Below are 22,354 nucleotides of genomic sequence, written 5' to 3'. Positions count from 1 at the left end.
CAAGATTTGCGTGCTATTCAATATCTTAACATTTTATCCAATCATTATGATATGAAAACATTAGGTAGTTAGATTGGATATCTTGCTTAGAGAATCATATTGACTTGACTTTCTTGTAGGATTCTTAGTGTAATACTAGTGTAGTAGATACACATACTAAGATTTACAATTTACCTATTAGTCTTCACGACCCTCTTTTGTTTACGTGAATGATTTTCCTAAGATCTCAATCCTAAAGTCTAAAGAGGAGTTTTTGGCAAATAGCTTGTAATTTTACCAATTCATCGATCATTTTGTTTGTTTTACATTCAAGTTCAGAAATTTTAAGATCTTTTGCATTATCACTCGAAATCTTAGATCTTAACTCTTTTAGCTCTTTTGCCATCATATCATTGTTGTTTTCTATTTCAAGATTTTCAAGTCCTTTTCTTTTTCAACGCAACCTTTTAATTCTAAATCCTTCAATATTGTCTCATTCTTGGTTACTAATCTCTTAATTTCTAAATCTTTTTCAGTCTTTTCTTTTTCCCAAGAAGTATGAGACTCTCGAAAATCCTCTAACTGTTTTGCTACTTCTTTATTTTCACTTTCCAACATTATTTTCTTTTTGGTCATTTTTGTTAACATTTTATAAGCATTAACAAATTCCTTTTGTAATTCCTCATAAGATGGCATGTTATCATTATCAGATTCATCATAATATTCACTACGAGAACTATCACAAGATGTATCACAGTGATTGCATGAATCATTTTGAGAATTTGAATGAGAAGTAGAGTGAGTAGAGTGTACCTCTTCATCAACCAATGCAACTAGGTCATAGTTTTCTACTACCTTATCACTTGAGTATGGATCTTCCCAAGTAGAGGACTTCTTTCCTTTGATCTCTCCAAATCTCCTATTGAGTTCTTCCCATATCTCCTTACCACTTTGACATGACTTGATTTCATGAAAAAACATTAGTATCTAAACCAAGCAATATAATGTTCATAGCACCAAAATTTATTTGCATTACTTTCATGTCATTCTCATTCAGCTCATATTCAGATTTAGGGATTTCAACATTATCAATAATTTTCATAAGAGCTAGGTTTCCTTGATCAATTATTCTCCAAGTTCTCCAATCCATGGATTTGATAAAAATAGTCATTCTCATTTTCCATTCGGTGAAATTTTCACCATAAAACAATGGAGGTCTTGCAGATATTTGTTCCACACCAAATGGGCATACACCACAATAATTCATGTGATCTTTTTACAAATTAACAATTACGTCTATGTAAACCCTCTCTGATACCAATTGTTGATTTAGGTGTAATCCCAAGAGTTGGGGTGAATTGGGTATTTTAAAAAAATCTTAAAAACTTATTTACCAATCAATCCCTATTTCTATGTTTAACTAATTAATGGCTGGAATTGATGTTGATTTGAATTACTAAATCAATGAATTCCCTTTTACACAATTAAAAGCTTGTAAAGTTATTCAACATACACAAGCAAATAGGAAATTGAAATATGATGTGAAAAGTAAAAAGGATAAGGGAAGAGAGAATGCAACCACGATTTTATGAGGTTCAACCAACCCAACCTATGTCCTCGCCTTGAGCAACCCACTCAAGGATTCCACTAAAATCTCTGCTCCTTAAATTGGAACGGAGCTTCCCTTACAATCCGCTACTTACAAGAGGTACAGCTCCCTCCTGATCCATTACTTACAAGAGATACAGCTCTCTCCTCAACCCCGGTTCACAAACCGAACCTTGAATACAATTTAATCTACAAAACACTCAATGTTGCTTCTAACAAAGCTAGTGAGTACAATTCAAAGTCTTAGTACATAATCATATGATAAAACTTGAAGCTCAATATGAATGAAACGATAACATCGTTTTATAAATGAAATGCTTCAATAAACAATTTCCCTCTTTAACCAAAACTCCCAAGTAATGATATATTTAAAACGCTTTGGAGAATTTTAGGGTTCTTAGTTCTCTTTGCAAAAATGCACAAGTATATTTGATGTGAACTTATTAATAAAAACTTTGTCTTGAATATTAAATCAATCAAAATCACAAAGCTTTCTTTCAAATATTCAATCACAACACGACCTTTGCAATATGCAAATATATATATATATATATATATATATATATATATATAGATATGTATTCCAAAGATCAAAAACCAATGTAATCTATTTCAGAAAATATCCTTCAACAATATATGTATTTAAGAACTCCAAGGATATCTAATCAAGTGGATTTGTAATATTAAAAGTATTTAGTCTTTGAATGAAAAACTCACTTGAACCTAAAATATTTAATCAATAGGTAAAGCTCTTTTCAAGTGGTATTCTTATCAAAGTGATTTAATATATATATATGCACACTCAAGATCAACCTCTTAATACTTAATCAAAAATAGATTTTACAATAATAATCTCTATGAACAATATATATACTCTTGAATCAAAAAACCAATCAACCAATAGCTAAAAAACTTTCTCAAGTAGTGATCTTTTCAAAAACAATTTTTATATGTATGTGCACACTCAAGATCAAACTTTTCTAATGATATTCAATAACAAGTGATGGGATGGGAAACTCTTGAAAATATTAACTTGAATGATCAAACCTCAATACCAAGTTGACAATCAAGATGTATAAGAGAGATCCCTTTGAGATTCTGAGTTGATTTGCCCAAGCTCGATGATTAGAAGTTGAAGTGTAGGCAATTGTATATCAATAAGAGCAAGTTTTCAATGTTCTTTCAATAAGATGTGTTCTTCTCTTTCTTGAGTGTCTTAGCTTGATTCTAGGGTTTAGATATTTAGTATTTATAGTGTCTTACCCTTAGGATTGATCTCAACCGTTGGATCAAAGAAATAGCTCGCGAGTTCATTTAATAAAAATATGATTTTTAAACTTTCCCGCGACTTCAAGCTACTAATGTTGAAGTTTAGGCTCCTATAGTGACTTCAAGCGACTGAAGTTCCAGGGTCAGGCAACTGAAGTATCTCGACCTTGTTGCTGTGTTTTCCCATTAATTTTTTAGGCTACCGAACTTAATCTACAGGCTCCTGAAGAAATTCTTTAGGCTACTGAGGGTGAGTTCAGGCTACTGAAGTCCCCTTTTTCTCAATTTTCCTTTTTTTTTTTAATTTAAAAATCTATTTTACTTTCTTTCTTGGCTCTTTTATAAAGGTACTTTCCAAGGTTTTAAGAATATTTCTACGTCCATGAAAGTCCCCTAATGATATACATGAAATGCATGAATCCTAAAATCATCCTAAGTTATGTTGAGCCTCAAATTAAATTATATGAAAATATAAGTACATGAGTTCTAAATACCCATTCCCAAGATGTTCTTGAACTTTGCCGCTTGCAACTTGATTCTCGTACTCTTTGAGTTCCATGGATCTTACCAAGATTTGTTAGCTTTACATTGTGATTTCCATGACTCGTTATCCTTCCGTACATGCTTAATATAGGTCATGTTCATAAACTCAATGCACAGATCAAATACCAAGCGATTCGTCATTATCGAAACCGGATTGGACTCGTAGAGTCAACAACCTATATAATCAACCTATAAACCCTAGTGCCTCAACTTTTGTATGAGAATTGGGAGCCTTAAACGTATACACATATTTGAACATTGTTGAACTTATTGCTAAGCTCTTGTGTGCTATTTCAAAGCGTTTACAACATATTAAAGCTTGGGCTACGTTGATTTCCAAAGGGGGTTTCAGCAACTATTGTGCAAACAAATATGGTATTGAGGTTTGGTGATCAAACTAAGTGTTTGCTTGTTCTCAAAGAGTTCTTCATCTCCCAAACTTATCATTGAATATTCTTTTTGATAAGTTGATCTTGAGTTATTATATATATATATGTGTGTGTGTGTGTGTGTGTGTGTGTGTGTGTGTGTGTGTGTGTGTGTGTGTGGAAGATCACTACTTGAGAAAAGCTTCTGTTTGAAACTAAAATCTTGAAGAAAGTTTTAAATATATCTTCATTCAAAGGGTTGCTATTTGATTAGTGTAAAAAGTATGTGATTGCAAATCCTAAGAACCTCTAAATACATATTATTAAGGGATATTATTTTTCAAACATAGTGTTTAAATATTTGCTATATTCAAAGTTGTCTATTTATTCAAAGATCCAACGTTACAGGTTATTGATAGCAAAAATATAGATCTGTGCATTATCAAAGTTTATTTTTGAAAGGATCTTGTTTTCTAATCTTGTTTAAAGTATTATGAAATCGAACCTTATTTTTCTCCAAAGCATTTATTTATGAAATCATATTTGGGAGATATTAATTTAAAGGATTGATTTGTAAAGCATCTTATTCATATAACGATATCATCATTACATACATACTGAGCTTCAAATTTTATCATATGAATATGTGTTAGATTTTCCATTGTACTCACTAGCTTTGTTAGAAGCAATATTGAGTTTTTGCATATTTGAAATTTTATATTGTAATCACGGTTCAGGTTGTGAACCGAGTGAGAAGGAAGCTGTGCCTTTTGTAAGCAGCAGCTTGTAAAGGAAGATCCTTCCCGGTTAAAGGAGTAGAGATTTAGTGGAATCCTTGAGTGGGTTGCTTAAAGCAAGGACGTAGGCTGGGTTGGTTGAGTCTCGTAAAATCGTATTTGCCTTCTCTCTTCCCGTATCTTTTTAAATTTTGCTTGCATTACATTATCAGCTTTTTGCATGTTTGTATGTTGATGTATATTATACACACTTGATAATCAATTGGGTAAAATAGAATTTATTGAGATAATAATTTGAATTAACTTCAAGCCCCTGCAATTAATTTGTTAAATTTTGAAATAGGGATTAAGTGGTAAAATAAACTGAAATATTTTTAAAATACCTAATTCACCCCCCTCTTGGGATTACACCTGAATTAACATTCCTGATGGAGTTAGCGGCGCCGTTAATTGACACCATCAGCTGACGTGGCACAGGTGGGGGTACCACCGCTTATGTGGCACTATTGTGTCCACCTACTTGCATATCACTGCGGGTCCCAATTGCTGACATGGCATGGGCTGAATGATGTGGGCCGCTGACTCGGCTGCTGCCTTGTTGCGGGACCCAACTGATGTGGCCGCTTACTCGGCGCCACGTGGTGCGCTGACCTAGCACTAACTATACTGACGTGTTGCGGGGTCCGGCTAACCATGCGTTGACTTGGACGGGGTGACGTGGCGCTGACATCACGTCATCTTCTTCCTTCAATTTGTTGGGCGATCGCCGGTGCGTGGAAGCAAGTGAGATGACCTGCCGATCACTTGCCGTTGCATGAGGGCATCTGGGGGCGGGTGGGAATGTCACCTAGACGTTGACTGCACGTGGGAATGTAACCTGGACGTTGGTTGCACGTGTGGCCTCTTCTAAGCTCTGTTCGAGCTTCGGTTACAACCTTTGGCTTTGTCTTGACGAGAGGAACGCAATGGTGGGCTCAAAACTAAGTTTTGGGCTACTAGACATAGGCTCCAATCCAAGAATTTTTCTCCAATCTGGCGATTTTGCTCCAACCTCGCTCCAATTGTTGGGGGTGGATCTAAAAGCAACAATCACACACGAAAAAAATAAACAAACAAGAATGGAACACCGGATTTACTTGGTTCGGTCGAACAGAGCACACACAGATTTACTAAAACTGGGAGAATAATATTAGGAGGAGGCATATTATTGAGTGTATTCAAATAGCTTCCTCGATTTCACCGGGACTCTTCACTACCTCTAATCCATCCTCACTAAGAATTGCATGTATCCCTTTCTTTCTCCTCGTCTCCTCCACTCCCTTGGGCCTTGGAGCGAAGGTGTTCTTCAGTTTGGGGTTGATCAAGTTACCTCAATTTTATTTTATTTTATTTTATTTATTTATTTATTTATTGTTGGTTTACTTGAGTGTTGGGGCCAAGGCACTCCTTAGTCCGAACCGATCAAGGTGTTAAAGATACCGTGAACCAAACAATGCTACGAGACAAGCTTCTTCCTTTCCAATTTAACGAATACGTAATTTTTTTATAAAGTAAATAATGTCTAAGTTATTATATTTATTACAGTAGATAATTTACTAATTTAATATAATTGTTTAGTCCTTGGTACAACATAAAATTAAAATTACTCTGTAACACATTAAGAAATTAGAAATTTAGATAAATTTATTCTTGTTTGGCAGAGACCTAAAAAGATTTATATAGATTTGGACAAAATGTAATATAAAATTGTATTAAATTTTATTCAAATCCACTCAAATTCAAATCTAAGATTCGAAATTAATGCTCTTAAGTGCATCATTAATTTAATTTTATTTAGTTTTATCTAAACATATTAATTAAAGTCCTAACTCCAAGCTTCAAGGCAAGGTTTATTCATTTACCCTTAAATCAATTCCATATAGGGTTGATTAAAAAAAAAAAAAAAAACCATCCACCATCACAAATTTGCCTATATGGGGTTTGAGAGCATATAAAAATTTTAAAAAATATATTTAAAATGTGTGAATATAAAAGGAAATTTAACATAATTTTGTATTATATTATATTTAAATTAACTAGGTCCATTTGGATTAAAGATTTTCATTAGTGAAAAAAAGGAAAAGGAAATAAAAAAAATTATTTTTTATTATAATTTCTCTCAATATTAGATCTTATTAAAAATAAATTTATTCTAATTTAATTATAAAAATTTTAAAATCCAATGCTAATGGTTTTAAAACTAAAATTTTATTTATTAATTTATTATATATTTTTCTTTCTTTCTCACTTTCTTGATAACTAAATATAAAAAAGAAAGTGACTCTTTTTAAAGAAAAAAAACTTAATATTTCAAAATTTCAAGTTCAAACTTTCTAAAGGAAAAGCTATTCCATATGTTCTATATTATGTCATACTTAAATTTATTAAATAAAAATTCAGAATACAAAGTCCAAACTCCTTACTCCCAATAAAAAATTAATTCAGATACATTCAAGAATCACGTGGAAATATGCGATGAGAATGTGTATTAATGCCAATAGAGTACGTAGAAGGGCGTTGAAATAAAATAAGTTCGGCGTGAGGGATCTCCAAACGCGTTCCTGTTCGTAGGCTGTAAGGCTGAGATTCAACAAGAACAACCCATATTCTCTCCCCACATGCTCTGTTTACTCAATAAAATTAATTGACTCCTTTCTCCCACCCACCCCCTACGGCCTTTATAAGTTGAGGTTTCGGTTCAGTCTCACCAGGACTAGCGCCAGAGAGAGAGAGAGAGAGAGATAGTAATTGACTCCTTTCTCCCACCCACCCCCTATAGCCTTTATAAGTTGAGGTTTCGGTTCAGTCTCACCAGAACTAACGCCAGAGAAGAGAGAGAGAGAGAGAGATGGGGAGAGAAATTGTGAGCAGTGTGGAGGAGATGGGTACTGGGGGAAGCAGCTGCTGGTCATCCAATATTAAGCTGCCATTGCTGTCATTGAACCATGTCTCCTTTGTCTGCAAATCTGTCAGCAGGTCGGTTCGCTTCTATGAGGATGTGCTGGGGTTTGTTCTCATCAAACGCCCTTCTTCCTTCAAATTTGAAGGAGCCTGGTATATTTGCTATCTCTCTCTCTCTCTTTCTCTTCAATGTCCTGCGCTGCTCCCTAGCCTTCATATCAATTAATAACCGTCTTGCTTTTTGAATTGGTTCTCTAACATCACATATCCATATCAAGCTGTCAAGCTTTGTAATCAGCTCATTCTTGCATTCTAGAGCATGCAGAATTACGAGTAATTTATTTCATGTGTAGTGGTTATCTATTTTAACCAAAATTCTAACTAAAAACTGCCCAGAATCCTAGAATTATATTCCACAGTACTAGATGATATATCACATCCTAATTAATAATTTGGGCGTTGAATTCCTCAGGTTGTTCAATTATGGGATTGGCATCCATTTATTAGAATCTGACAAAGTTCCTACAAAGAAGGGTAAGATTAATCCCAAGGACAACCACATCTCCTTCCAATGCTCCGACATGGGGCTTCTGATGGACAAGCTGCGAGAATTAGGAATCGAGTACGTGACGGCAGTAGTAGAGGAAGGTGGGATTACAGTGGATCAGCTTTTCTTCCACGACCCGGATGGCTACATGATTGAGATTTGCAATTGCCAGAACCTACCCGTTCTTCCGCTTTCGTCATGCCCTCTTCAAAAGCAACCCACTAATCCCAGCACAACCAACCATAAGACAGCGCCAATTCCATCGTCCTTCCATCCAGGGAAGCGCAGCTCCATGCTCAAATATTGCTCAGGCGAAGTTGATGCTCTGATGATGGATAACTTCGTGATGGACATGATGGACCTCGCCATTTGAAAGATACTTCTAGAGACATCCTTTGATGCAAGTCCAGAAAGTCTTATGGTTTTTTTCTGCTTTTTTTTTTTTTATGTTTTTGTTAAGGTTTTTGTGGTGTTCAATGTGTAAAGCGAGGGAGGTTCTAGTAAATTAGTAGCTGAAGCATGTCAGTCTGGCTTCATTATTTAAGTTGTATGCTCCATCATGATAATTATATAATGCAAGCATTAGCATCTCCTTTTGCGTGCAAAAATTAGAACGTATACTGCGGACATTCGTATTTCTTTTTACAACCCAGTATAGGAGGCCTCTTTATTTTTCATTTTATTTATTTTTTTCTTAGGACTTTTGAGCAAAGACCTACAGCTCATTTGCATCAACGTGCACATGCGTATCTGGCGTACTTCCTTCCTTTGTGATTTAGCATTTAAGCACGGCATTCCGAAAAGTTGGAGTCCAGGATATAGAGCCAAACAGAAGGGGCTGTGAGCCAGCACAATAAGGAAACAACTGGCTGCTCGTCAGCACAAATAAAATTATATTAACAGAAACCAATGGTTTGGGTTTGAGTTACTTAGCATGTCAAAGGAGATGAGATCCTGCTGATAAGTCAATACCCTCTCTCCTCCGGTGTCAACACCTCCCATTGCTCCTCCGGTCAAGCTGTCAATCGCTCCTCCAATCAAGCCTCAATTATCTCCTTGAGTCTTAGTTGCAACATTTACTGTGTATATATCATTGTTCATTTCTAAACATGTATAAGAAGATATGTATAACCATTTATCATTAAGCATTGAAATATACAAGATTAATTATTTCATTCGTGAAATAATTACTGTGTATATATCATTGTTCATTTCTAAACAGGTATCAGAGCCTGTCGGTTCGTGAAATCGACAAGCCACCTGCGCCTCTCCTCTCTCTATCCCAACACAGACAGCTCCGCTCAACTTCCCTGCTTCGTCTCCCTCTCACCCTATTTGGATCTTGCTGTATCTGTCTGGCCTTTGAACCCCAAAACCCCTTTTCCCTCCAGCCAGCTTCGGAACAGAGAATCTTCAAGATAACCCCAAAACCCATTTTCCCTCCAGCCCGTCACAGAAACACTTCCGACTCCGACTCCAGCTCCAGCGCCGACCATACCCCTTGCCCTCTGATCTGCCCACTGCACGCAGCACGCCGTCGCTGCAGTCCGCAGATCCTCTTGGCCCTCAGGTTCTCCCCAGTTACTCTTCCAGCAGCCGAGCACCAGCACACCATCGCTGCAGTCTGCAGATCCTCTCGGTCCTCGGGTCTCTCCGGTCGCCCGCTTCTCTCCTCTCGCCGGTCACCGTTGCTCGCATCTCACCCCAAACAGTGTCTTCACTTTAAAGTGAGCTCTTCCCCATTTTCAAAGTGTCTCCACCTTAAAATAATATACAGCAGCTTCTTTTCTCATATTCCTACATTCCATAATTTTATATATACAAATATATATATATATATATATTATACATACATATATATATATATATATTTATATATATATTTGTATATTTATAGGGAGCTTTGCATTCCGAGAACTTTTCCATCCATTTGTCCCCTCTCCAATTTTTCTCTTAAGAAATTTCAACCCCTGATCTCCTATATATTCGCCCAACTAGCTTATCTTCACCCATCGTTTAATTATGGCTACATCTAGTAAAGCTACAGTTATATCTGCCAGAAATTTCTCATGTTGTCTCAATCAATACATTCACACTTATTACCCACAAACTTTTTAGTTGCGGAAACTATTCAATGTGGAACTCCCAAATGACAAATCTTCTTCGTGGATATAATTTTATGGGATTTATAGATGGAACTCATCCATGCCTACCAGTTAATGATCCAAAGTATAAAATTTGGATTCGTCAAGATCGACTATTACTTCTTGCTATCCAAACAGCTGTCACTGGACCAACAAGACCACTTGTATCTCGATGCAAAAATGCTAAGGAAGCGTGGTGCAAACTCAAAACTACCTATGCCAACAAATCTAATACTCGAATGGTTAGTCTAATTGATTCCCTCACCAAGGTTAGTCAAGCAGGAAAGAGCATCTTTGAATTTATGCAAACAGTTAAAACCATTATTAATGATCTTGCCATAATTGGGCACAATTTGAGTGATAGAGAAATAGTGGTCCACACACTCAATGGTCTCACCAATGATTACAAAGAACTCAAAGCTGCCTTTCGTGCAAGAGAATCACTCATCTCCTTTGAAGAATTAGTGGAAAAGCTTATGGACTATGAAACGAGCTTCAAACAATTATACTCGACCGACTCACATCACTGACCAATATTCCTAAAAGCAACACAGTAAGAAAGGCAGAAATGACACCTTCAATACTTTTCAAAAACAATCTCGATTTGGAGGAACAATAATGGCTACTCAAGGAACAACAACCATAAGCTCCAACAGAATTCCTATAGAAACTGTGGCAACCAAAATTTTTCCAGCGATTTACAAACTTAAGGACTCATGTCAAACTCCTTAAATCAGACTTGGTAGCCTAACTTCAATGGGAACCAACCTCGGGTCATCTATCAATTGTGTGACAAGCTTGGTCACGTTGCCAAAGTATGCAGATCACGTTCCTTACCCATCACCTAGCCGCAAGCCAACTTCACAACTCATGAAACTCTGAGTAATCAGTCAGGTTGGATAGTGGACTCTGGGGCATCTCATCACATCACCTCAAATTTGCATAACATGTCCATTCACTATGAGTATAGTGGCAATGATGATGTCATGGTTGGAAATGGTAATAACGTTCCTATCACTCATTGGATTTACCCTCTTAACTCATGTGATTCCACTTTCAAACTCAATAATGTTTTGTATGCACATAACATCAAGAAAAATCTTCTTTCTATCTCTCAATTCTGCTCTCACAATAATACCTCTATTGAATTTTTTCCTGACTCTTTTCTTGTGAAGGATCTAACCACGAGGGCATCCTTGGTGCGAGGCCGAAATAGAGGAAAGGTCTATGAGTGGCCTACTTCAATTAGAAGAACAACCTCTTCACCACAACACTCGGCTCTCACAACAACCTTGTCCAGACCCTCCCCTTCCAACCATCAGTCTCTGGCACAGTCGCCTTGGTCATCCGTCCTCCAAAATTCTTCATCAAATCATTGCCTCTCATAAACTACCTTTCTCTAAGTCCAGTTTCTTGTCTTACTATTGTAATGCATGCTTATGTAGTAAAAGTCACAAACTACCCTTTGGTGTCTCGTCATTAACTTGTTCTAAACCTTTGGAAAATAATTTTCACTATTACGTTATTTTTGTGGATTACTTTACCAAATACACTTGACTTTATTCTATCAAGAAAAAATTAGATGTTACTTCCATATTTGAACGATTTAAATCTCTTGTTGAAAATTATTTTTCTACAAAGATTAAAACAGTTTATACAGATGGAAGTAGTGAAACCATTAGTCTCGGACATTTTCTCTCTCAGGTTGGTATTCATCATCTCAAATCTCCTCCTCATACCCCAAAACATGTTGGCACGGCTGAGCATAAACATCATCATGTTGTTGAAATTGCATTAGCCTTACTATATCTTGCATCTATTCCACTCCAATATTGGTCCTTAGCATTTCAAGCCGCCATTTACCTCATCAACCGAATGTCCTCTCCGGTAAAAGTTTGGCCTCAACTGTCTATGGAATCTAACATTTCAAAAACGTGAAAAAGTTTAAAGGGAATGACACACCGATTGAAGCTATTATAAAATATATTCAGATGCACATATATAGAACTGTTAATGAAAAAATCCCATATCTCCATGAGCTGAGGAGTTGAGATGGAGAGTTCTATACTTTTGACCTAAATTCATTTTCCTGGAATGTAATAAGATTGGTTGACTGGCTGGTTTGCCCCTAGGTATGCCTAGGCTAGATTGTATTTAGGAGTTTTCCTTTCATGAATGATTGTGTTAGATGTGAAGCCTTTGTACATACTATTTTGAGGAATATAATTACTTTTACGGATAAAAAAAAAAAAAAAGAAAAGAATCACGCGGAAATATGCGATGAGAAATGAGTTCGGCGTGAGGGATCCCCAAACGCGTTCCTGTTCGTAGGCTGTAAGGCTGAGATTCAACGAGAACAACCCATATTCTCTCCCCACGTGTTCTGTTTACTCAATAAAATTAATTGACTCCTTTCTCCCACCCACCCCCTATAGCCTTTATAAGTTGAGGTTTCGGTTCAGTCTCACCAGGACTAACGCCAGAGAGAGAGAGAGTGATTGACTCCTTTCTGTCACCCACTCCCTATAGCCTTTATAAGTTGAGGTTTCGGTTCAGTCTCACCAGGACAAACGCCAGAGGAGAGAGAGAGAGAGAGAGAGAGAGATGGGGAGAGAAATTGTGAGCAGTGTGGAGGAGATGGGTACTGGGGGAAGCAGCAGCTGGTCATCCAATATTAAGCTGCCATTGCTGTCATTGAACCATGTCTCCTTTGTCTGCAAATCTGTCAGCAGGTCTGTTCGCTTCTACGAGGATGTGCTGGGGTTTGTTCTCATCAAACGCCCTTCTTCCTTCAAATTTGAAGGAGCCTGGTATATTTGCTATCTCTCTCTCTCTTTTTCTTCAATGTCCTGCGCTGCTCCCTAGCCTTCATATCAATTAATAACCTTCTTGCTTTTTGAATTGGTTCTCTAACATCACATATCCATATCGAGCTTTGTAATCAGCTCATTTCATGTGAAGTGGTTATCTATTTTAACCAAATTTCTAACTAAAAACTGCCCAGAATCCTGGAATTATATTCCACAGTACTAGATGGATATATCATATCCTAATTAATAATTTGGGTGTTGAATTCCTCAGGTTGTTCAATTATGGGATTGGCATCCATTTATTAGAATCTGACAAAGTTCCTACAAAGAAGGGTAAGATTAATCCCAAGGACAACCACATCTCCTTCCAATGCTCCGACATGGAGCTTCTGATGGACAAGCTGCGACAATTAGGAATCGAGTACGTGACGGCAGTAGTAGAGGAAGCTGGGATTACAGTGGATCAGCTTTTCTTCCATGACCCGGATGGCTACATGATTGAGATTTGCAATTGCCAGAACCTACCCGTTCTTCCGCTTTCGGCATGCCCTCTTCAAAAGCAACTTACTAATCCCAGCACAACCAACCATAAGACAATGCCAATTCCATCGTCCTTCCATCCAGGGAAGCGCAGCTCCATGCTCCAGTATTGCTCAGGCGAAGTTGATGCTCTGATGATGGATAACTTCGTGATGGACATGATGGACCTCGCCATTTGAAAGATACTTCTAGAGACATCCTTTGATGCAAGTCCAGAAAGTCTTATGGTTTTTTTCTGCTTTTTTGTTTTTTATGTTTTTGTTAAGGTTTTTGTGGTGTTCAGTGCGTAAAGCGAGGGAGGTTCTAGTAATTAGTAGCTGAAGCATGTCAGTCTGGCTTCATTATTTAAGTTGTATGCTCCACCATGATAATTATATAATGCAAGCATTAGCATCATTCGTATTTCGTTTTACAACCCAATTTAGGAGGCCTCTTTCTTTTTTATTTTATTTATTTTTTTCTTAGGACTTTTGAGCAAAGACCTAATGCTCATTTGCATCAACGTGCGCATGCGTATCTGGCGTACTTTCTTCCTTTGTGATTTAGCATTTAAGCACCGCATTCCGAAGAGTGGGGTCCAGGATATAGAGCCAAACAGAAGGGGCTGTGAGCCAGCACAATAAGGAAACAACTGGCTGCTCGTCAGCACAAATAAAATTATATTAACAGAAACCAATGGTTTGGGTTTGAGTTACTTGGCATGTCAAAGGAGATGAGATCCTGCTGATAAGTCAATACCCTCTCTCCTCCGGTGTCAACACCTACCATTGCTCTTCCGGTCAACTCCGGTCAAGCTGTCAATCGCTCCTCCAATCAAGCCTCAATTATCTCCCTTGAGTCTTAGTTTCAACATTTACCGTGTATATATCATTGTTCATTTCTAAACATGTATAAGAAGCAATGTATAACCATTTATCATTAAGCATTGAAATATACAAGATTAATTATTTCATTCATGGTATCAGAGCCTGTCGGTTCGTGAAATCGACAAGCCACCTGCGCCTCTCCTCTCTCTATCCCAACACAGACAGCTCCGCTCAACTTCCCTGCTTCGTCCCCCTCTCACCCTATTTGGATCTTGCTGTATCTGTCCGGCCTTCGAACCCCAAAACCCCTTTTCCCTCCAGCCAGCTTCGGAACAGAGACTCTTCAAGATAACCCCAAAACCCATTTTCCCTCCAGCCCGTCACAGGAAACACTTCCGACTCCGACTCCAGCTCCAGCGCCGACCATACCCCTTGCCCTCTGATCTGCCCACTGCACGCAGCACGCCGTCGCTGCAGTCCGCAGATCCTCTTGGCCCTCAGGTTCTCCCCAGTTACTCTTCCAGCAGCCGAGCACCAGCACACCATCGCTGCAGTCTGCAGATCCTCTCGGTCCTCGGGTCTCTCCGGTCGCCCGCTTCTCTCCTCTCGCCGGTCACCGTTGCTCGCATCTCACCCCAAACAGTGTCTTCACTTTAAAGTGAGCTCTTCCCCATTTTCAAAGTGTCTCCACCTTAAAATAATATACAGCAGCTTCTTTTCTCATATTCCTACATTCCGTAATTTTATATATACAAATATATATATATATATATATATAGGGAGCTTTGCATTCCGATCATAGAACTTTTCCATCCATTTGTCCCCTTTCCAATTTTTCTCTTAAGAAATTTCAACCCCTGATCTCCTATATATTCGTACAACTAGCTTATTTATCTTCACCCATCGTTTAATTATGGCTACATCTAGTAAAGCTACAGTTATATCCGCCAGAAAATTCTCATGTTGTCTCAATCAATACATCCACACTTATTACCCACAAACTTTCTAGTGGTGGAAACTATTCAATGTGGAACTCCCAAATGACAAATCTTCTTCTTGGGTATAATCTCATGGAATTTGTAGATAAAACTCATCCATGCCTACCAGTTAATGATCCAAAGTATAAAATTTGGATTCGTCAAGATCGACTATTACTTCTTACTATCCAAACAGCTGTCACTGGACCAACAGGACCACTTGTATCTCGATGCAAAAATGCTGAGGAGGCGTGGCGCAAACTCAAAACTACCTATACCAACAAATCTAATACTCGAATGGTTAGTCTAATTGATTCCCTCACCAAGGTTAGTCAAGCAGGAAAGAGCATCTTTGAATTTATACAAACAGTTAAAACCATTATTGATGATCTTGCCATAATTGGGCACAATTTGAGTGATAGAGAAATAGTGGTCCAAGCACTCAATGGTCTCACCAATGATTACAAAGAACTCAAAGCTGCCTTACGTGCAAGAGAATCACTCATCTCCTTTGAAGAATTAGTGGAAAAGCTTATGGACTATGAAACGAGCTTCAAACAATTATACTCGACCGATTATACTCGACCGACTCTCACATCACTGCCCAATATTCCCAAAAGCAACACAGTAAGAAAGGCAGAAATGACACCTTCAATACTTTTCAAAAACAATCTCGATTTGGAGGAAACAATAATGGCTACTTAGGGAACAACAACCATTAGCTTCAACAGAATTCCTATAGAAACCGTGGCAACCAAAATTTTTCTAGCGGTTTACAAACTCAAGGACTCATGTCAAACTCCTCAAATCAAACTTGGCAGCCTAACTTCAATGGAACCAACCTCAGGTCATCTATCAATTGTGTGACAAGCTTGGTCACGTTGCCAAAGTATGCAGATCATGTTCCTTACCCATCACCTGGCCGCAAGCCAACTTCACAACTCACGAAACTCCAAGTAATCAGTCAGGTTGGATAGTGGACTCCGGAGCATCTCATCACATCACCTCAGATTTGCATAACATGTCCATTCACTATGAGAATAGTGGCAATGATGATGTCATGGTTGGAAATGGTAATAACGTTCCTATCACTCATTGGATTTACCACTCTTAACTCATGTGATTTCACTTTCAAACTTAATAATGTTTTGTATGCACATAACATCAAGAAAAATCTTCTTTCTGTCTCTCAATTTTGCTCTCACAATAATACCTCTATTGAATTTTTTCCGAATTCTTTTCTTGTGAAGGATCTAACCACGAGGGCATCCTTGGTGAGAGGCCGAAATAGAGGAAACGTCTATGAGTGGCCTACTTCAATTAGCAGAACAACCTCTTCACCACAACACTCGGCTCTCACAACAACCTTGTCCAGACGCTCCCCTTCCAACCATCAGTCCGCATAGTCGCCTTGGTCATCCGTCCTCCAAAATTCTTCATCAAATCATTGCCTCTCATAAACTACCTTTCTCTAAGTCCAGTTTCTTGTCTTACTATTGTAATGCATGCTTACGTAGTAAAAGTCACAAACTACCCTTTGGTGTCTCGTCATTAACTTGTTCTAGACCTTTGGAAAATAATTTTCACTATTACGTTATTTTTGTGGATTACTTTTACCAAATACACTTGACTTTATCCTATCAAGAAAAAATTAGATGTTACTTCCATATTTGAACGATTTAAATCTCTTGTTGAAAATTATTTTTCTACAAAGATTAAAACAGTTTATACAGATGGAAGATGTGAAACCATTAGTCTTGGACATTTTCTCTCTCGGGTTGGTATTCATCATCTCAAATCTCCTCCTCATACCCCAAAACATGTTGGCACGGCTGAGCATAAACATCGTCATGTTGTTAAAACTGCACTAGCCTTACTACATCATGCATTTATTCCACTCCAATATTGGTCCTTAGCATTTCAAGCCGCCGTTTACCTCATCAACTGAATGTCCTCTCCAGTAACACGTCACCAATCTCCTTTCTCTCATCTCTTTTATCCTTGAAAATATTTGGCTGTCTATGTTACCCATGGTTGCGACCCTACACCTCTCACAAACTCCAACCACAGTCCTGTCCTTGTATATTCGTTGGATACTCAACTCCACATCATGCCTATATGCGTCTTGATCCCTCCACCAATAAAATCTACATCTCTAGACATGTCGTGTTTTTGGAACACACTTTTCCCCTTCAGAATAACAATTCTCACACCACATCATCTTTCATCTTACCTTCCTCCACCAACTGGTTATCCAAATCAACTCAAGAGTCTATTCCTACTTCTTTCCTAATCACCTCCATTTGCATGTCGTCTCTATCCCTCAAGTTGAGTCTATATCTCCTCCTCTTACTACTACTTCACATGGTGAGTCTTCTTCTTACCAGACTAAATCTCCACACCAAGCCATTTCATCCTCGGGACCCTCCTCCACACCTCCACTATCAGATGCATCCAATCCTTCCCAGGTAAGTATCTCATCTCCGATGTCCTCTCCCTCATCTACTATTCCAGTAGAACCTCACCCTTATCTAGGCTACGTAATAACATTACAAAGCCAAAACATATCTTTGACCTTCACACAACCACCACTCCATCCACTATTGAACCTTCCACCTTCAAACAGGCCCAGCAACACCTCCCATGGCGATAAGCCATAAGCGAGGAATACAATGCTCAACTCTCCAATCACACATGGTCTCTTGTTCCACGTACTCCTACACAAAATGTTATTGGAGTGTAAGTGGGTCTATAGAATTAAAAGGAATCCTGATGGGACCATAGCTCGTTATAAAGCTCGCTTAGTGGCCAAAGGTTTCCATCAACGACCTGAGATAGATTTTCCTGAAACCTACAGTTCGGTTGTCAAACCTGCTACTATTCGGTTATTACTTACTTTTGCTGTAACTAACGGTTGGTCTCTTCGCCAACTAGATGTGAATAATGCGTTCTTGCAAGGCTCTTTATCTGAGGTAGTTTTCATGGACCAGCCCCCTGGCTTCACCAACTCCAATCTTCTTAATCATGTTTGTTGCTTACACAAGGCCGTATATGGGCTTCGACAAGCCCCTCACACATGGTACCATGAACTTCGCAATTTTCTTATCTCGGAAGGCTTCACTAACTCTCGATTAGATACCTCATTGTTTATGCTCCACTCTTCCAACACAATTATTTATCTATTAGTTTATTTGGATGACATCATTGTCACTAGATCCTCCGCTGCTTATGTGACAGACTTCATCACTGTTCTCTCCAAACGATTCTCTCTTAAGGATCTTGGTAATCTCTCATATTTTCTTGGGGTTGAAGCTTACTTTACCTCTAATGGTTTGTTTCTACCTCAAAGGAAATATATGCAAGACCTCTTGCATCAAGTGAACATGAATGATGCCAAGCCTATTTCTACCCCTCTTGCAACAACTGAAACTCTCACATTGTCGGATGGCAACTTATGCTACCTTGTATCGTCAAACTCTTGGGTCATTGCAATACCTATCCTTGACACATCCTGACGTGTTCTTTGCCATTAACAAGTTGTCTCAATTCATGCACTCTCCTTCCACCCTTCATTGATCAACAATTAAACGCTTGTTCTGCTATCTAGTTGGAACCCTTGACTATGGCATCATGCTTCGTAAAAACTCCCCTCGAAAACTTCATGCATTTGCCAATGCTAATTGGGTTGGTGATCCTAATGATCGGACTTCAACTTCTACTTATATTCTTTTTCTTGGCGCCAATCCCATCTCTTGGAGTTCTAAAAAGCAAAAGAATGTCGCTCGCTCCTCCACCGAGGTCGAATACCGAGCTATTGCCTCAACTGCAACAAAAGTAAATTGGGTAATCAATCTCCTTCAAGAGCTGCGTGTACCTGTATCCCCTACTCTGGTCATTTACTATGACAACACGAGTGCTACCTATGTATGTGCCAATCCAGTCTTCCATTCTCGTATGAAACACATCGCCATCGACTTTCGCTTTGTTCGTGATCAAGTTGCTACAGGTCGCCTACGTGTTTCTCATGTTCATACTTCTGATCAACTAGCTGACTCTCTTACCAAAACGCTGCCTCAATTACCTTTTCTTACCCATCGAACCAATTGGTGTCCTTAACGGCCAGTCAATCTTGCGAGGGCATGATAAGTCAACACCTACTCTCTCTCCTCCAGTGTCGACACCTACCATTGCTCCTCCGATCAAGCTGTCAATCACTCCTCCAATCAAGCCTCAATTATCTCCTTGAGTCTTGGTTGCAACATTTACTGTGTATATATCATTGTTCATTTCTGAACATGTATAAAAAGCAATGTATAGTCATTTATCATTATGCATTGAAATATACAAGATTAATTACTTCATTCACCTGCAAGGTGCCGCCGGGGGGGGGGGGGGTAAGCTAACAAGCTGCTTAGAATGATAATTCATACGGTACAACGTGTTTAAAGTTCCAAGTTACAAAGCACAGCATACTTCCAATGACAATCTCATACACAGTACCTCTACCCTAACTTATTTTTCGTCCACCCTAGTCTTCTTTTTTGTGAACTCGTCAGCAATTGAGTATCATAGCTTGCCATGCCATTGGATTTCCATTTGTTTTGTTATCTTCTCTAAGTCGTGCCAATGCCAATCACGGCATGGAAATACAGAAATAGAACCGTCCCTGAGTATGACAAAAATCAGAATGAACCAAATCGATGTCAAAAATATGCAAATTGGTAAACTTATATAAACAGGGATCCATGAGGAAATTGTCCCCCACATTAACATTTCATTAATTTCTTCCCAACATTCAGTTTAGAATGATGAGTTCATACTCAGGTACAACAAATTAGCTTACAACATCATGATTGGCATCCTAAAATGCTCCACTAGGCTGAGAGAATTTTTCCTGGATACAAATTAAGTTACAATTCATACAGCAACCTAATGCTAAACCATGGCAACTTATATTAGCTGGAAAATACAGGTACAAAATATCTGGACTAACCTTTCCATCCTCTGTTGCAATCTCCAACCGCAGATTGCCAAGTCATTGTATTTCTATGAGATGTCATCCCTTCTATTAGAATAAGTGGATTTGCTCAACCAAATTCAGCTATAATTTTCAAAATCGTAAAGATAAGGGGAGTTGGGTCAAGTGGCATAATTTATTTTTATTTTTTCTATTTTGATATTTTAATAGGCAAGGACGGGGCAAGGGAAGTAGGAAGGATTGAAAACACTTCATGCTTAGCATGAAAGGCCATGATCACTAGTCCACTCAGCAGTTGGGGTAAGCTTTGGGTATCAACTGCATTAGAATACCCTCAGCAAAATGGTAAAAAGAGATTTCTCGTAGTCTCATCAATCACCCAATGAAATCACAACAAACACATCATCAAGGGACCATTTCCTTGGCTCTGACTTTTTTGCAGGGTTAATTATGGCACGCTCTGTAGCTGCAAGGCGGTATCCAATCACAATTTCCTGTCTTTGACGACCCCTAATCATTATATCAAAAAAACAGAGCTCTTCCTGGTCAAATACATAGAATTCTGCTGGTTTGATGCACATCTCATTTCCCTGCAAGAACAATCCATCAAATACAATAAGGCTCGCATTTCATAATTTTGATAATGTTTCATGACTAGAAGCTTAATCAAAAAATAAAAACTTGAAGAGGGAGGCAATCCTACAAGGAAAATCCAAAATAAAAGATATAAGACATTAGAATTCTGCCCAAAATCATTGTCCTTGAAAAATGAGGGGAAAAAAGGAACAATTAAAAGCCCAGGCAAATGTAGTAGGAGGCATGCATGATGCAAGAACACAACACATGCAAGCGTGCATGCACACATGGGCACAGATTGGATAAATTTTAGTCATACATTTCAGGTGTTGTGTCTATATTTTGTAATTTCCCTAACAATTATCAGCATTTTAATTATTTTATCTTCACCCAAACTTCTTTGCATGATTCAGATGATCATTGCATTACACGGGCTAAAAGGCAGAAGTTGGAACCTTCCATCTAATCACCAGTGATGTTAAGAATGAATAATTTGGTGTCTCACTTCACTATTATATAATACAATCAATAGAAGGATTAGGACAAAACCAGTATCAAGTTAGACATAAATATATGGTAACTGCTGAAATATAGGAGAAAGAAGGAAGAAATTGAAGCACAACAGTACAAGATTACTAATGACACAAGCCCGACACTCCTAAAAGGAAAATTGCACAGTAATCAAATAGTTAACACGCATGTGTATCACAACAAATATTTATCAGAAGGGAACACCATCCCATGGAACTTTGACACAGCAAACTAATAAGATGGTTCACAAGCAAATGAAGTATGACATAGTCAACAGGTTAAAATATATTTGTAGATAGCATAAAATAATACTTGAGAATATTTTATGTTTTCAATAGGTTAACCATGATATATTTGTAGATAGCATAAAATAATATTTGAAAATATAACATATGATTTTATTTTAACAAAATTTTATGTTTTATGTGCATTTACCTTATCAAATTTAATTTCATTTCAAAAAAGCAGACTCAGTGGGGTTAAATTACTTTCAGTCAAGTCAGAGTTAACTGGAAAAAGGAAAATTGATGAGTTTGGTGCAAATGGCATGGGCCTTGAACTCTCTCTTGAAAAATACATACATTGCGTTTGAGAGCATGGATTTCGAGCCTTGGATTTGTATCTTTGTCAATTTGGACAAATTTCAATACAATTTTGTATTATACTTTGTTCAAATCCATACAAATCCAAATCCAAAGTCTCTCCCAAACACAAGGGTAGTGCATTTAGAACCTCAGCAGGTGGACTCCCCATGACAGCCATTCATTTCCTTTTAGCTCAAATATTGGCTTTACAACATCTCAAACTGTTTCCCTTGACATTTGAGATGCTGTTAAGGGCAGTGACTATGCGCCTCAATAAGTATTATTGATTATTTTTTATGTTTTAGTGACAACAATAGTGTTCCAATCTCTCAATGTCTAACAAGCATAAGAGTAGAAAGCTACAGCTGTCCCATATGTGTCCAAAATTGAGCCCTTTAATGGTTCAAATATGATATG

At 37.9% G+C, this 22,354-nt stretch overlaps 3 protein-coding genes across 12 annotated transcripts in view; 2 read left to right on the top strand and 1 right to left on the bottom strand.

The window, feature by feature from the left end:
- Positions 1–7,249: 7,249 nt before the first annotated feature.
- LOC131163868 (glyoxylase I 4-like) lies at positions 7,250–8,599 on the top strand. Its single transcript, XM_058120674.1, has 2 exons — positions 7,250–7,597; positions 7,917–8,599. Exons 1-2 carry the CDS (start codon positions 7,392–7,394, stop codon positions 8,362–8,364), a joined length of 654 nt encoding a protein of 217 aa, XP_057976657.1. The 5' UTR covers positions 7,250–7,391; the 3' UTR covers positions 8,365–8,599.
- Positions 8,600–12,538: 3,939 nt separating this feature from the next.
- LOC131163867 (glyoxylase I 4-like) lies at positions 12,539–13,887 on the top strand. Its single transcript, XM_058120673.1, has 2 exons — positions 12,539–12,945; positions 13,217–13,887. The coding sequence occupies exons 1-2, from the start codon at positions 12,740–12,742 to the stop codon at positions 13,662–13,664; spliced, it is 654 nt and encodes a 217-aa protein (XP_057976656.1). The 5' UTR covers positions 12,539–12,739; the 3' UTR covers positions 13,665–13,887.
- A 6,108-nt stretch (positions 13,888–19,995) lies between these two features.
- LOC131164761 (ion channel DMI1) overlaps positions 19,996–22,354 on the bottom strand; it is a 79,759-nt gene continuing 77,400 nt past the window's right edge. For all 10 annotated transcript variants that reach the window (XM_058122190.1, XM_058122195.1, XM_058122192.1 and 7 more), the window contains one exon: positions 19,996–20,836. In XM_058122190.1, coding sequence (XP_057978173.1) covers positions 20,618–20,836 — 219 coding nt within the window. In that variant the 3' untranslated portion in view covers positions 19,996–20,617. The remainder of the gene's footprint in view (positions 20,837–22,354) is intronic.

The sequence above is a fragment of the Malania oleifera genome, chromosome 9 (assembly GCF_029873635.1).
Source record: "Malania oleifera isolate guangnan ecotype guangnan chromosome 9, ASM2987363v1, whole genome shotgun sequence".
NCBI classification, from domain to species: Eukaryota; Viridiplantae; Streptophyta; class Magnoliopsida; order Santalales; family Ximeniaceae; genus Malania; species Malania oleifera.
The sequence above is the reverse complement of the archived record's forward strand: the minus strand, read 5'-3'. Positions and strand labels throughout refer to the sequence as shown.